General features: G+C 45.7%; 1 protein-coding gene across 1 annotated transcript in view; it reads left to right on the plus strand.

The window, feature by feature from the left end:
- Nucleotides 1–16,211, plus strand: part of LOC133005380 (voltage-gated potassium channel subunit beta-2-like) — a 33,629-nt gene that overhangs the window by 5,579 nt on the left and 11,839 nt on the right. Inside the window, exons 3-6 of the mRNA XM_061075042.1 lie at nucleotides 8,211–8,254; nucleotides 9,701–9,738; nucleotides 14,061–14,140; nucleotides 15,803–15,847. Coding sequence (XP_060931025.1) covers nucleotides 8,211–8,254; nucleotides 9,701–9,738; nucleotides 14,061–14,140; nucleotides 15,803–15,847 — 207 coding nt within the window. The remainder of the gene's footprint in view (nucleotides 1–8,210; nucleotides 8,255–9,700; nucleotides 9,739–14,060; nucleotides 14,141–15,802; nucleotides 15,848–16,211) is intronic.

The raw sequence follows: 16,211 nt of genomic DNA on the forward strand, positions 1-16,211 counted from the left end.
GAGCCCAAGATCACTTTTCAACTCGTAAGCAGAGATCTGCATCGCCGATATCTTCTAAAAAAAACTTAAAAACTTATCAGGGTCATATTTATTGTTTCTGTTGAAGGCTCAATGTATAGGCATAAATATACACAAAGTAAGGCAGTTATGTAACTTTATCTATTCAATGCACAATATTCATGTTAATATCAATTAATAATTACAACATCCGTTCAATGCACAATATTTAGCTTCTCACTTCAACAATATTTTCTGCAGAGGAGCTGCTACTGCAGCACAATGCTTTTACATATAGACTTTGCCTTGCATATAGCCATTAATTGAACTATTTCCTCGTATAAAAGTAGTCCTGTGTACTCAAATAAATACTATACAGTACGAAGTCATGCATCTTCTGTTGCTAGAAATATTTAACAATAAATAAGAATGGATTCAGTCAACAGCAAAGCTGGAGTGCTTTTCTGCCAGTAGCGGACACACAGCGCGTGTGATCAACAGACAACTGACACACAGCTGTTTGTCACACTGAAGCAAGCTACCTGTCACTTATCAGGAAAAACTCATGGAAGTGTCATCTGATCGTGGCCTCCAGATGAAGTTTGCCACATCCACACTGACACAGTTTTGGGAGTGTGTGAAGCAGGAGCACCCTGACCTGGGACAGAAAGCTTTGGAGCAGCTACTATGCTTTGCCTCCACATATTTATGTGAGGCAAAGGGTAAAAACCGAAACAGACTGTGCCTGGAGAAGAGCTTGATCACAGCATTTACCCACTGCCACCAAGACTGACAAAGATCCTCAGTGAAACACAAGCACAAGTTTCTCACTAAAATGTAAATGCAAAAGCACTCACTCAGTTCAATGCAATAATGTAATCTTCAGTGTCGACAGTTTGTAAATTGTTTAGTATTCTTTTCGATCCTTAAAGAAGATATTTTAAGATGATAGATATTACTTTTATTTCTTTGAGCATATCTTTTATTTAAAATTAAGTTAATGATTTGTTGAAGAATTGTTTATGTTTAATTAAGTTCATGAGTTCAGTTTGAGAATATATCTTTGTTATGATCCCGAAAGAGGGCACTTTAAGTTGGTTATTATTTTTATGTGCACAAATCTTTATGTATAGTTGAGATAATTCGTTATTTTTTATATCTTTTTATTTCCCTCTAGAGAAACCACTACAAAGAGCAATGTTATGCACATTGATGGTGGTTTTTATTTGAAAGTGTCTAGTTACAAAGTTTAATAAGTCAGACATTAACGGCACAGCACTGTGTATTACATCTTTTTTTCAACCAAAAATGCTTTGTGCTGGTTAGGGGGTACTCGGCTGAAAAAATATTTCAAAGGGGGTACATCACTGGTCAAAGGTTGAGAACCCCTGGATTAGGCAAATTAAACAAATTATTATTATTTTATTTTTTTCCACAAATTTAAATGTCTTTAAATACACATTAAATCTAATTATTTGAATAGCTCAGTGTTGTATGCAAGATGTATGTGTATAAATGGCAGTGGCACGGCCTTGCAAATGTTAAAAATAAAAACATGAATATATGAACCTGTGTATTATTTGAATAGCTTAGTATTGAATGCACAACTACAGGGTAGCTATGTTTATACATGGCACTAGGCCCAGTTTAATATAAAACACAATTTTTTACAATATATATATTAGGGGGTCCCTGCTTCATCTCTCCATCAGTTTGAGGGTCCTTAGCCTGAAAAACGTTGAAGACCCCTACTATAGACCATTGCTCTATAGTAATGTTATTGAATTCAAATTCAAAAAGGTAGTAAGCTTAGTAAGTAAGCTTTTTTTAAGGCAAAAAAAATAGTAGTTTTATTTTCTTTTTCTTCTTAAATCCTTGTCACATTTCAGCAGTCTCAAACTATTTGATAATCAACAATATCATCACACCTTAACAAGTGAACAGCTTTAACACTTGTAATTGTTAGAAAGTAAAACTTTAGATAACAGCCCCCACTGAAAAGCATAAGTACTGTGGAGTTACGGTGTATTATTTTGTATTAACAGTGTAAATGCTCAGTATGTACCAATACATAGGGTGTGGCTCACAAGGTTTGATCCCTGTCTTCCCAATTCCGGGTGCAGAAGTTTCCTTGGGCAAGATACTGAACCCCAAATTACCCCTGGTGGCTTTGTATGGATGTGTAATGTGTGATAGAGAAAGTTCTGCAAATAGATGCACCATTCCACATGTGTGGAGGAAAGGGGGGACATATCTGGATCTTACAAAGTGTCACAGTCTGCTCATCTCCTGTCTGCTGGTATTTTTCCACTCCTCTGTCTCTGCTCCACTCTACCTGTTAGCCACGCCCCCTCATCAGGCCAACTCTCCACACCTGTGACAGCCCTGGCTGCATATAAGCCTGCTCCTGTCTCTGCTTCAGTGCCAGATTGTCTTGCGTAAATGCCTGACCTCCAGCATTTCTCTCTCCGGCCTGCTACCTGTTATCTGCCTGCTACCTGCTCCGGCCTGCTACCTGCTACCTGCCTGCTACCTGCTTGCTACCTGCTCCGGCCTGCTACACAGCTCACCACTGAACCTGTCTGCATCTAGGTAATCCTCCTGCTGTGGACCTTGCCTCCACTCAGCAACACCAGACTCACTCCTTGCCGGATCTCGCTGAAGATCACTGGGAACAAAGACTTTTCACCCTGCCACTGTTAAGAACTGTTTTAGACTGCAGTGAAAAATAAAGTACATTACCAATTAAGATCTCGTCTGCCTGTGCTGCATTTGGGTCCTCACCATACCCGTGACAGTACAATCTGGCCAGACATGGACCCAGCGCACACGCCGATGGATCGCCTGGAGAAGGTAGAGGCGATGCTCCAGCACCACGAGGCGCTGCTGCTTTCGAACTCAGCAGATGTTCGACTGGCGGTGACTAAGCAGGAGCAGGCGTTTACCTTGCTAGCCTCGCAGGTCCAACAACTCGCCGCAGCTTTTGCTCAAGCTGTCCCTCTGCCTCCAGAACCAGTCCAGCCTCTACCAGTCCCGGCTGCCTCTGCTTCCGCCTCGGAGCCTCGTGTGGGGGTTCCTGAACGCTACGCCGGAGACGCAGAGGGCTGCCGCCCGTTCCTCACGAACTGTTCCATCCTGTTTGCCCTCCAGCCCCACACCTTCGCTTCGGAAGACGCCAGGGTGGCGTTCACCGTGAATCATCTGACGGGGCGCGCTCGGCTGTGGGGAACAGCCGAGTGGGAGCGTCGCACTCCAGCGTGCTCCACTTTCCAAGTGAGCTCCGCAAAGTGTTCGGAGAAGCTTCCCGAGGTCCGGACGCTTCTGGAGGGCTTCTGGGTCTGAGGCAAGGGTCTCGTTCAGTGGCCGATTACTCCATCCACTTCCGCACCCAGGCTAGCTCCAGTGAGTGGAACCAGGCTGCCCAGTGCGACGCATTCCTGATGGGGCTCGCTGACTACATTAAAGACGAACTGATTTCATACGACCTTCCCACCACTGTCGACGGCATCATTGAGCTGGCATCCCGCATCGACCGTCGCATTCAAGCGAGACAGCGGGAGAAACATCAGGGGCTCGCAGGACGACGCCAGCCCGCCCCTTCACCAGCGGCTTCCGACGCTGCCGGTATTCAGGGGAGCCTGAACCCATGCAGGTGGGTCGGGCCAGTCTAACTCCAGAAGAGAGGAGGAGACACCGCGAGGGGAGCCTCTGCCTGTATTGTGGCCAAGCGGGACACTTTATTTCCAGGTGCCCGCTAAAAGGTCGGGCTCATCAGGAAAGAAGGAGTTCCTGGTGAGTCATACATCTAGCTCCTCCTCCAGCCCACGATCCCTGTGCCAGGTCCGCCTGCTACTGCCTGAGGGATCCCAGACCCTCGCCACCCTCATTGACTCTGGCTCTGATGCCAACATTATGGACTCTAACCTAGCTCTGCAGCTGGGTGTCGGTCAGATTCCCCTGCCAGCTCCAGTTTCCACCAACGCTCTGGATGGCCGACTTCTGGGAACTGTGACCCACCTGACAGTGCCTATACGGATGTTAATTTCCGGGAACCACCATGAAACACTCCAGTTTCACATCCTGCACTCTCCTCGTCATCCTCTCCTTCTGGGGTTCCCATGGCTCCGACGTCACAATCCACACCTTGATTGGACCACAGGGGCGATCCTGGGGTGGAGTTCATCGTGACACCAGGTCTGCCTCAAGCAAGCCGCCACACCACGACCTTCTGCCACGACCAGTTCTTCTACCGATGTGCTGGGGGTCCCGGCTGAGTATCTGGACTTCAGGGAGGTCTTCAGTAAGGCCAAGGCAACCTCCCTGCCCCCACATCGGCCCTATGACTGTGCCATCAACCTCCAGCCCGGTGCCACGCCGCCCAGAGGACGCCTGTATTCCCTGTCCGTTCCTGAGAGGGGGGCGATGGAGACATATATCAATGACGGTCTAGCGGCAGGCATCATCCGCCCTTCCTCGTCTCCGGCTGGAGCAGGTTTCTTCTTCGTGGAGAAGAAAGACAAGACACTCCGCCCCTGCATTGATTATCGTGGATTGAATGACATTACCATCAAGAACCGGTACCCCCTGCCTCTCATCTCCTCAGCTTTCGAGCTCCTAGAGGGGGCCACCATATTCACCAAGCTTGACCTGCGCAACGCCTACCACCTTGTCCGGATCCGCGAGGGGGACGAGTGGAAGACGGCGTTCAATACCCCCACTGGTCACTACGAGTACCTGGTGATGCCCTTCGGCCTCACCAACGCTCCTGCTGTCTTCCAGGCTCTGGTCAACGAAGTGCTCAGGGACATGCTCAACAAGGTCGTCTTCGTGTACCTTGATGACATTCTGATCTTCTCCCGCTCCAGAGAGGAACATGTACATCACGTCCAGAAGGTCCTCCAACGTCTGCTGGAAAACTCCCTGTTCATCAAGGCCGAGAAGTGTGAGTTTCACGTCTCGTCTGTCTCCTTCCTGGGGTACGTTGTAGGGAGAGGGACCGTGGAGATGGACTCAGCCAAGGTTTCTGCCGTCACCACTTGGCCCGCCCCTGATTCCCGCAAGCAGCTGCAACGTTTCCTGGGCTTCGCCAACTTCTACCGGAAGTTCATCAGGGGCTACAGTTCGGTGGCGGCCCCCCTCACAGCTCTTACCTCCTCCAAGGTTCCGTTTCTCTGGTCCACGGCCGCCAATGACTCTTTTCTGGCCCTGAAGACACGATTCACCTCGGCCCCCATCCTCCAAATACCGGACCCTGAACGGCAGTTCGTGGTCGAGGTGGACGCTTCCGACTCGGGAGTGGGGGCTGTCTTGTCCCAGAGAGCAGCCTCCGACCAGAAGTTGCACCCCTGCGCATTCTATTCCCGACGTTTGACCCCGGCAGAGAGGAATTATGACATTGGAAACCGAGAGCTCCTCGCCGTCAAGTTGGCTTTAGAAGAGTGGCGACACTGGCTCGAGGGGACTAAACTGCCGTTTCTGGTATGGACTGACCATAAAAACCTTGAGTACCTCCAGTCCGCCAAAAGACTGAACTCCCGCCAGGCTCGATGGGCACTCTTCCTGACCCGCTTCAACTTTTCCCTCTCCTATCGACCGGGGTCCCGCAACGTCAAGCCCGATGCCCTGTCCCGTCAGTTCTCGGAAAAGGAGGGGGACAGGACCGACCCAGACACTATCCTGCCTTCTTCCCGTCTGGTGGCCACACTCACCTGGGAGATAGAGGAGAAGGTCAGGGTCGCCGCCCAAGACCAGCCCGGACCAAGTGCTTGCCCTCCCAACTGTCTGTTCGTCCCGCCTGACCTCCGGTCCGAGGTTCTACAATGGGCCCACAGCTCTCAACTTACCTGTCATCCAGGGATCCAACGGACCAAGGACGTGGTGCGGCGCCGGTTCTGGTGGACGTCACTGGATGAGGACATTCGGGGGTTCGTCAATGCCTGTCCCACCTGCAACCAGCACAAGCCGGCTCATCATGCCCCTGCCGGTCTTCTACATCCTCTGCCTGTGCCTCATCGTCCCTGGTCGCACATTTCTTTGGACTTTGTCACCGGTCTACCACCATCCAGCGGCAACACTACTATCCTGACGGTGGTAGATAGGTTCAGCAAGATGGCACATTTCGTGCCCCTGCCCAAACTCCCATCTGCCAAAGAGACGGCTAAACTACTCCTCCTCCACGTCATCCGTCTCCATGGCATCCCAGTGGACGTGGTCTCTGATCGGGGTCCCCAGTTCGCCTCAGTATTCTGGAGGGAGTTCTGCTCGCTCCTGGGAGCCACCGTCAGCCTGTCCTTGGGGTACCACCCCCAGTCCAACGGCCAGACCGAACGCAAGAATCAGGAGATGGAAACGGCACTACGCTGCATGACGTCTCAAGACCCTACTTCTTGGTCCGAACAGCTTCTATGGGTAGAATACGCCCACAACACCTTGACCAGCTCCGCCACCGGTCTCTCCCCCTTTGAGTGCACCTATGGGTTCCAACCACCGCTTTTTCCGGCACTTGAGAAAGAAACATCCTGCCCCTCTGTCCAGGACTTCATCCGCCGTTGTCGCAGGACTTGGACCCGAGCCAGGGCGGCTCTACTCCGGGCCGCTGACCGCTACACCGCGGCCGCCAATCGCCACCGCTCCAAGGCCCCAGACTACCAGCCGGGTCAGAAAGTTTGGCTTTCCACCCGTGATCTTCCCCTCCGGGTGGAATCCAAGAAACTGGCTCCTCGCTTCATCGGCCCGTTCGAGATCCAGGAGATCGTCAACCCAGTGGCAGTGAGGCTCAAACTCCCTAGATCCATGCGGGTTCATCCCACGTTTCATGTCTCCAAGGTTAAACCGGTCCAAGAGAGCGCCCTGGTTCCTGCCACACCACCTCCACCGCCTCCTCGCCTCATCGATGGAGGTCCCGCCTACACTGTCCGTCGTATCCTGCAGTCTCGCCGGCGTGGGAGGGGATTCCAGTACTTGGTGGACTGGGAGGGTTACGGCCCTGAAGAAAGGTTCTGGGTTCCTGGGAGGAACATCTTGGACCGCACCATCATCAGGGATTTCCATCGACGCAACCCCACCCAGACGTCCAGAACCAGGCCACCTCCCAGACCACATCCTCCGTAGGAGTCCCCAAACGACAGTGACGACAGTCTCCCCGGGACCAGGGTCTTGGAGATGGACACTGGGCTCTCGGACGAGTATTAGCCCTCCTCCAGGCCCCGCCTCCCATCCGGTTTGGTCCATTCGTCTTGGGACGAGAGCCGTCCCTTGAGGGGGGGGTTCTGTCACAGTCTGCTCATCTCCTGTCTGCTGGTATTTTTCCACTCCTCTGTCTCTGCTCCACTCTACCTGTTAGCCACGCCCCCTCATCAGGCCAACTCTCCACACCTGTGACAGCCCTGGCTGCATATAAGCCTGCTCCTGTCTCTGCTTCAGTGCCAGATTGTCTTGCGTAAATGCCTGACCTCCAGCATTTCTCTCTCCGGCCTGCTACCTGTTATCTGCCTGCTACCTGCTCCGGCCTGCTACCTGCTACCTGCCTGCTACCTGCCTGCTACCTGCTTGCTACCTGCTCCGGCCTGCTACACAGCTCACCACTGAACCTGTCTGCATCTAGGTAATCCTCCTGCTGTGGACCTTGCCTCCACTCAGCAACACCAGACTCACTCCTTGCCGGATCTCGCTGAAGATCACTGGGAACAAAGACTTTTCACCCTGCCACTGTTAAGAACTGTTTTAGACTGCAGTGAAAAATAAAGTACATTACCAATTAAGATCTCGTCTGCCTGTGCTGCATTTGGGTCCTCACCATACCCGTGACACAAAGAACCTATGCAGTTTTTTTGTATCTGCAGGGAACCTATTCAATGAGACCTGGTCCCCGCCAAGCAGCCCCCTTGCACTGGTCTATTAAACAGCCATCGTTACTCGAATTAGTAAATCTCTATGTAAAACTGTAACATTCCCTGTGAACAAGCCGTATTGCAAAGAGTATGGAGGAGGCAGATTCTTTCATTTAATCTATAACTACACTCGGCTGAGCTGCTTAGTAGGAGTCAGTGGGAAAAGGAATAGAGCCATTTACTGTGAAAACCAAATTCAGAAATTGTAATATGCCTGCCAATGCCCATGACTGGTATTTATAGTAGAATATATTGATTATGTGATATATAATCTTCAATTAACTGTTGCAGGGCTCACTGGTCTGTGACTTTTTTTCTCTTCAGATATCTGGGCAAATCTGGGTTGAGGGTGTCCTGTCTTGGATTAGGTGAGTGTGGCATATACATTAAAGTGCATCGACAAGGTCATGAGTCTAATTTGTAATGCTCTTCAGTCTGCAAGTCATCACTTTTGAGCTATTGTGTGTGAACTATGGGTGTTCTACTTTTCTTGATTTTACACAGCTGTTTTGGGAGATCTTAAAACCATGGCAACACAAAAATACACTTTCCAAGTAGAAGGTCTTTGCTAAAATGGGACACTTTTCTGCTGACAAACCCAAATACCAAAGTAGAATTGAAAATAAAAATTATTCTCTCTAAGTAATCAACATATCTGTCCTGGGAATTTGTTTTGACCTGCTACTCTTGTGCACCCTGGTCTGTCTCACTTCTGTCATTAGCACTGATCTGTCTCACTGCTCTCATTAGCACTGGTCAGTCTAACTGCTCTCGTACACCCTGGTCTGTCTCACTGCTCTCGTACACAATGGTCTGTCTCACTTCTCTCATTAGAATCAATCAATCAATCAAATTTTATTTGTATAGCCCATATTCACAAATCACAATTCGTCTCATAGGGCTTTAACATGGTGTGACATCCTGTGTCTCACTGCTCTCATTAGCACTGGTCTGTCTCACTGCTCTCATTAGCACTGGGCTGTCTCACTGCTCTCATTAGCACTGGTCTGTCTCAATCCTCTCATTAGCACTGGTCTGTCTCACTGCTCTCGTACACAATGGTCTGTCTCACTGCTCTCGTATACCCTGGTCTGTCTCACTGCTCTCGTATACCCTGGTCTCTCTCACTGCTCTCGTATACCCTGGTATGTCTACCTGCTCTCATTATCACTGGTCTGTCTCACTGCTCTCCTACACAATGGTCTGTCTCCCTGCTCTCGTATACCGTGGTCTGTCTCACTGCTCTTGTATACACTGGTCAGTCTCACTCTTCTCATACACCCTGGTCTGTCTCAGTGCTCTCATTAGCACTGGTCTGTCCCGCTGCTCTCATACACCCTGGTCTGTCCCACTGCAGACTGTCGGTTCGGATGGATAGGGTCATAAAAATGAACATTTCAGATTAAAAGCATATAGGGGGTTGAAATAGGCCAATTGGATGAGCGCTGCGAGCAAGTGTCTATTCAACGCAGCCAAGGGGCATTATCAAGGTGTAGAGTGGTCGTCTACCAACCAGCAGGTAGGCAGTTCGATCCCAGTCCTCCCCTTTACTATTCGCACTGGTGACGGTCTCTCAATTGAAGAAAAGAATTCCTTTGGGTGGGAGATTGGTGGATGAGTCACATGCAGATTAAGATAACGCTAGAGCTGATCCGCACATCTCTACTGTGCACACTCTCAAATGTTGACTTACAAACTGACCATTCTCAGATTTGTTGTAATTCAATCCAGCATAATTTTATGCCAAATATTTTATTTGACATTTTCTCTCCTCCAGACACACAAACACAATGTCATCATTTCATTTTGTGCAGGCACGTGGGTTACCTTTGGAGGACAGATAACAAATGAGGTAGGGGAATACACCTAACCTGTACAGTATTTTATAATCACGTTTTATGTTTGACAGGGTGTAACAAATGTAAGTTTCGCCATCAATCAATCAATCAATCAATCAAATTCTATTTGTATAGCCCATATTCACAAATCAGAATTTGTCTCATAGGGCTTTAACATTGTGAGACATCCTCTGTCCTGAACCCTCAACAAGAGTAAGGAAAAATATACAAAAAAAAAACTTTGAACAGGGTAAAAATACGTAGAAACCTCAGAGAGCCACATGTGAGGGATCCCTCTCCCAGGACGGACAGAAGTGCAATAGATGTCAAGTGTAGGAAAACATCATCAAGATAAAGGTTTTAGCAGCAATGATGAGGGTAAACATTTTGAAGGATAACTTCAATACTATATGTCAAGCAGTCCTGCTGCAATCATAGTCTATGGTCAGCAGCCAGCAAGATCATGATCCACCATCAAGATCGGCTGCCAATATAGTCCACAGTCATTGTCCACTGCCGCCAGTTAGGATCCATCATCAGCTGCCACCTCGGTCGTGGTCCACCACCATTATCTGACGCCAACGCAACAAAGGATCCGCCATTCCCACTACGATCAGCCGGCACGACATAGAATCCACCACACTGGATCCACCACCGCGTCCAACGACACGCGATCCATAAATTGCAATCCATGATGATGTGGCCACAGCTGCGTCCCTGGATCTGCAGGCGATAAGGCACAGGGACTCCGGGGAAGGGGTCAAGTCAGAAACATGTATTGATGTGATATGAATTACTTTGATGTGATAAGGATTGAGAAGAGGAAGGAGAAGCTGGAAAGAGAAGCTCCGTGTGTCATGTGTCATAAATTCGCTTTGCACCATCAGGTGTTTTTGCCTTGTAATCAATGATACAATGATACAGGCCGAACTTGAGGGTACACTGAGGCTCAAGGTAAATCTGACTGGCTACTGGTTTGTATGGCAGTACTATGAAAGCCATGTGGCCCACTCAGTAGATCAGACATCAATACCTCTATGCCTTTTTGATCTAAACGCTTCCTATTTTACAACACAGGTTAAGTTACGTGTTCTCGTCAGGACACGTGCTGCAGCATTTTGGAAAAGCTGCAGAGTCTTTAACGACTTACTGCTGGAGCCTGATAATAATGAATAACAATAGTCCAGTCTGGATATAACAAAGGTGTGGACTAGTTTTTCTGCATCTTTTTGCGAAAGGACATGTCTGATTTTTGAGATATTACGCAAGTGAAAAAAGGGCGTCCTAGAAATTAGTTTTAAGTGCGTGTAGAGTGCATGGATTCCATGTGTGTGTGTCGTTACTGAGAAGGGAAGTGTTTTGACTGTTAGGAGGCAGAGTTGCAATGAATAAGAAAAGGCAGATATGAGATTTATCCACTTGTGTTTTATTCTGAAGTGAAATTTGAAACCTGCCTGATTTCTAACTGAAAAAACGAATATCTCCAGATGAAAAGGCGATGCAATACACGTAGTAGACACTGAAAAATGTTTCAAGAGGTTTGTAACGATAAAAGCTGTGTGTTATAAAGAAAATCACGTGATTTCCACAGCGCTCCACCTCTTGCCTGAATAATGTGGAGGATATGATGCTGTTGTGAATGTGCCTGTGCAGAGAACCTCCCGCTGCATTGTGCATTTGTGAAAGGCAAACTGTAGGAAGAGTCCGTAGCCAATTCTTCCATCTGAAAATGGCTGTAACGTTTTAATATGGGGGCTTGGAAATGAGAAAAAGTCATTCCAAATTGGAGGCCAAGGATTCTTTTGTTTTTATTTGATTTTCTCACATCTTAAGTAAATATTTAATCATCAGTCAAATCTGAGTCCAAGAAATTTTTGATTGAAAAAGTTGGTAGTGACAGTAGTGACACTGTATTTAGTTAAATACAGTGGAAACCACTTATAATGATTACAGATATAATGATCACCCGTTAATATGGATCAAATGCTTGGGAGAAAATCGTTCCAATAGAAATGCTGTTACATTGATCATTTAAGGATCTTTTCACAAATGTTTGGACCTTAACATATAATTTTTTACAGTTTTTATGGGGTTTGTCAGTACTGTGTGTGTGTGTGTGTGTGTGTGTGTGTGTGTGTGTGTGTGTGTGTGTGTGTGTGTGTGTGTGTGTGTGTGTGTGTGTGTGTGTGTGTGTGTGTGTGTGTGTGTGTGTGTGTGTGTGTGTGTGTGTGTGTGTGTGTGTGTGTGTGTGGACGTGTGTGCATGTTTGTGTATGGGACTATCATATGGAAGCTTTGCAATTCAGTTATAGTAATCAACCACTTATAGTGCTTAATTTGGCCCGGGACATACGTGATCCCTATAAGCTGTACATACAATAAGAACGTGCAAACAATATTAATTATATAACTACATTTCCACAAAAAACAAAGGATGGATTTGTGAGAAATAAATCTGCTATTTAGTGTAGCTTGGTGATACTGTGACTGTGAGTCTGTTAGCTTGCTGACATTAGCATTTAGCTGAAAGCATTGCTTAAAGGCCTACAAAACCAGGCCAAAGACTTTTGGTATGTTGTCATCCTTCTAACCTTAACTATACTCATTCAACAGTGTTTCAGTTCATGCAAATAATAATAACAAAAATAATAATAATGATGATTTTATGAACTTAATTGTGTAGCCCCTTTCATACAAGAAATCCAGCTCAAAATGCTTTACATACAATATAGATGACATAAGAACATGGTACAATTACATTAAAAAGAAAAGGAAATAAAAAAGAAAAAGAATAAAATTAATATAAAAAATCTGATTAAATTATTAATCAAGTTATTAATCAAATTACAAAACAAATCACACTGAGCTGTACTTGTTGTTATATACAACATATATCATAGCTGCTGCCAGTATTGCTGGCAGCAGCCAATCTATGTCTATGCTTCCAAATACATAACTAGTGACTGTCTCTTCATTTTACCGTCCCACCAGATGAGCAGTCCTTCCATACAGAGGTTCTAGTTGCATGTTGTAATAAAATAAAGTTCCTTGTAGGAGGCACCTGTAAATAATTACTGTGTGCCCCTCGCTTATGTCTCCGCTTAGACAAAATACAGATATTGTAACAGCCTCAGTGATGATGGACCCATACATATAGCCATATAGTTTTGGCACTGATTTGGCCTACATCCCCGATCGGACCACATGCCACATTGAATGAGGGCACTTTGGTGGTCCGCTGCTGTTTGCCAGATCTGGGACACAAGTAAGCCATTGCAGTGCGGCATGTCATTACACCTTTCTTAGAGTGCCGCTGTTTTGCCAAAAGGAACCCACATTTGTTTTGGGATATTTGGGCCATATTTGCTATTTTGTATCTATTTATTTAGTTTGGGCCACAAGTAGACCAAAAGTGCTGCATTGTTGCCTGAAGTGGCTCACATCTGTAGAATTATTTGCCTTACAACCTGTGTAAATGTGTAAAATATAGTGACTTCTAGTGGTTAAGTTGAACGTAACAGCTGAATACCCCTCACCTCGCGCCCCCCCCCCCCCTAAAAATGAAATAGAACCTGTCGTAGCCTTCAGTTGTCATAAAAACTCATAAGGTGTTTAGTTTGTCCACACTGGGCCACTGTAAAAAACATGGCAGCCTCTGTAGAGAGGACCAGCTAAATATAAGGTATTTAAATACAAAGGACCTATTCTAATGTAAAGAAAACAACAAATTGTACGATTGAGATAATTACACACTAGTGAAAACCTCACTCAGATTATTTTATTTTTCAATATCTGCTAATTGATCCCTTTCACCTAAATCTTACACACTGGCCCTTGTCCATTTAGACTTTGAGGAAAACGCTGTCAAAATATTGGATGTTTTCACTATTATGGGATTTAAATTAATCAGTCTCCTCTTTCCAATTGTCTACTGTGCTTTAGCTGAGTAACTCTGGATCCATACAGTGCTGGAGGATGCACAGAAAACCTATTTGAGTTCTGTGCCTCCACTAACAATCAGATGAATTTTGAGCATGTATATAATTGTATTCCTAATCACCCCCATCCTTTGCTGATGCCTGTGTGTGTGGATGTAGAGAGACTGAGGGAGTAGGCAAGGCAGACTAATGTCCATCATCTGTAGCTTATTTCATGGCAGTTTCACTCAAAAAAAGATTGACCTATTTCTTATCTGAGCAAAATGGAAGCATCACCAAAAATAAGGAAACGCATCTGGGGACTTAAAAACTTAACAATCTGAGAAAGTGGGTGTCAGAGGGAGAGAAAATACAATAGTTTGATTGCTCTTCTTTATCATGTCATATTTGCTGTTGAAGGTGGCAGAGGAACTGATGACTTTGGCATATGAGAATGGAATCAATCTGTTTGACACAGCTGAAGTGTACACTGCTGGAAAGTAAGTATGACTCCATTTAACCTAATAACTTGTCTTCAGGCTACATTATCTGTCTTAGTTTCCATGCATGAACCCCACTCCACTCAAGATGATGCTAGCAGAGCACATGATGCTTTATACATACAGCTACAAATGCTAAAGAATAATAATTATTGCACATCCTCAGTTTAGCTTCAGTATCAATCAATCACATCTTATTTGTATAGCTCATATTAAAAAATGCAAATTTGTCTTATGGGACTTAACAATGTGTGACATCCTCTGTCCTTAACCCTCAATAAGAAACAACAGTTATAAAGATACTTCAATCAGGAGAGACGTTTTCACATTTACTGATGTAGAGGAAGAAGTGATGTGAATGCTATAGTCTTTGGCTATGTGATGTCATCAGTATTAAGAGGTGGTGGAGCACGTAGTACAGGAACTCCCCCCAAAAAAGGGGAATAAAGTAAAGATGGTGGATGACTTTGACGGAGAAGTGAAATTGATTAATGATTCTTACCTTGCAATTGTATTATTCTAGGTTATGACAGAATGAAGAATAGACGATGATTAGAACCTTTATCGAAAAACATATTTATCAGATAAATGTATTGCGGTGATATGGCTCTTGTTAGAAAGCAGCTGCAGGCCAAGGGATAGAGAAGACATATGGGAGAAAGGTTTGGGAAACCAAATGAAGTAGAGATCATAATTGAGGTGTGCAGAGAACCATATAAAGGTGTTTGAAAACAGAATGGGCCCATGAGTGATATGGGTTCTTAAATGTAGAACACAACAAAAGGTCAGCAAAAACCAAACTAGGTCATTCGACCAAATAAAAATTAAGGTTCAGGACCAAATTATATATAATGCTAACAGAAATTATAAAAATGATACAGTGACGGCAACAGAAATTAAGTCAGTTTGACGAGCATAAATTAAGGTCCTTAGGGTCCTCCGAAAGTAAAGTACCCTGTGCAACACATCCGTTGCGAAGACCGAATGGGGTCCGAAGACCATGCAAGCAAAATAAACTGCTGGCTCACAGAGCCAAGAAGGAACCGGTTTGAAGCTGGCTTCATGCCTCGATATCGAAGCTGATCAATGATGAACTCGGCCTCGTCTGTGGGAAAGTCGTCATGTTCGCTCGCCGAACGCTCCTGCATTGACCACCGGAAGGATTGAAGCGATCTCTTCTGGAATCTCGTTCCGAACCTCTTAGGGATAATTATTGTGAGAGTCCGACATCGAGATGAAAATCAATGTGAAAATAACGCAATACTTCCATATCTAAAATTATTGCAAATCTGGTCAGAATCTCTGGGCTTATCCTGTGCTTGCAAAGAGATTTATCTATCTTTCCTCAGCAACATATTTCATATGTAAGGGAAATAAGCCCCCTGCTATCAAGATGCATGGACAATATGGACCCATGGACCTACCAGCTTGCCTCTGCGTCTGGTTTACCAATCAAACAACCAAGCCCCTGGCGTGAAATCAGTTGACTGTTTGATCTCCACCGTCTTTCATCTAGTGGACGAACCTATGTAGCAACTGTGAAATCCGTTGGATGATGAATAATTTTGTTGAGTTTAATCTCTCACTGTGTCTCTCTCTCTCTCTCTGTCTGTCTCACTCTATCTCTCTCTCTCTTTTTTTTCTCTCTCTCTCTCTCTCTAGGGCTGAGGTTGTCTTGGGTAATATCATAAAGAAGAAAGGATGGAGGTATTATTGACGTGACTTTTTATACTTAAATAATATTTATTACATCTGTCATCTGCACAATCAAGTGCTGTCAGACTGTCACATTTATATATATATATATATGCAAAGCAGACAAACAAGAGACTGAGAGATCACTTGGATAAAGATCTACTAGAAGAAGTAAAGAAGCAGAAGTGAAATGGGTAAACTGGTTTGCAGAATGGTCATAAAGAGTTGTGGGTTAGGTATAGTGGACCAAGTTTGTGTCTCAGTCTTCATCTGTCAAGGTTCTTATCACTGTCCTCTCTCACCAGTCTTCATCTGTAAAGGTCCTTATCACTGTCTTCCTTTCAGGATTATTTACTGCATTGTAAAATACTTCAAG

Source organism: Limanda limanda, chromosome 7 (assembly GCF_963576545.1).
Source record: "Limanda limanda chromosome 7, fLimLim1.1, whole genome shotgun sequence".
Classification (NCBI taxonomy): Eukaryota; Metazoa; Chordata; class Actinopteri; order Pleuronectiformes; family Pleuronectidae; genus Limanda; species Limanda limanda.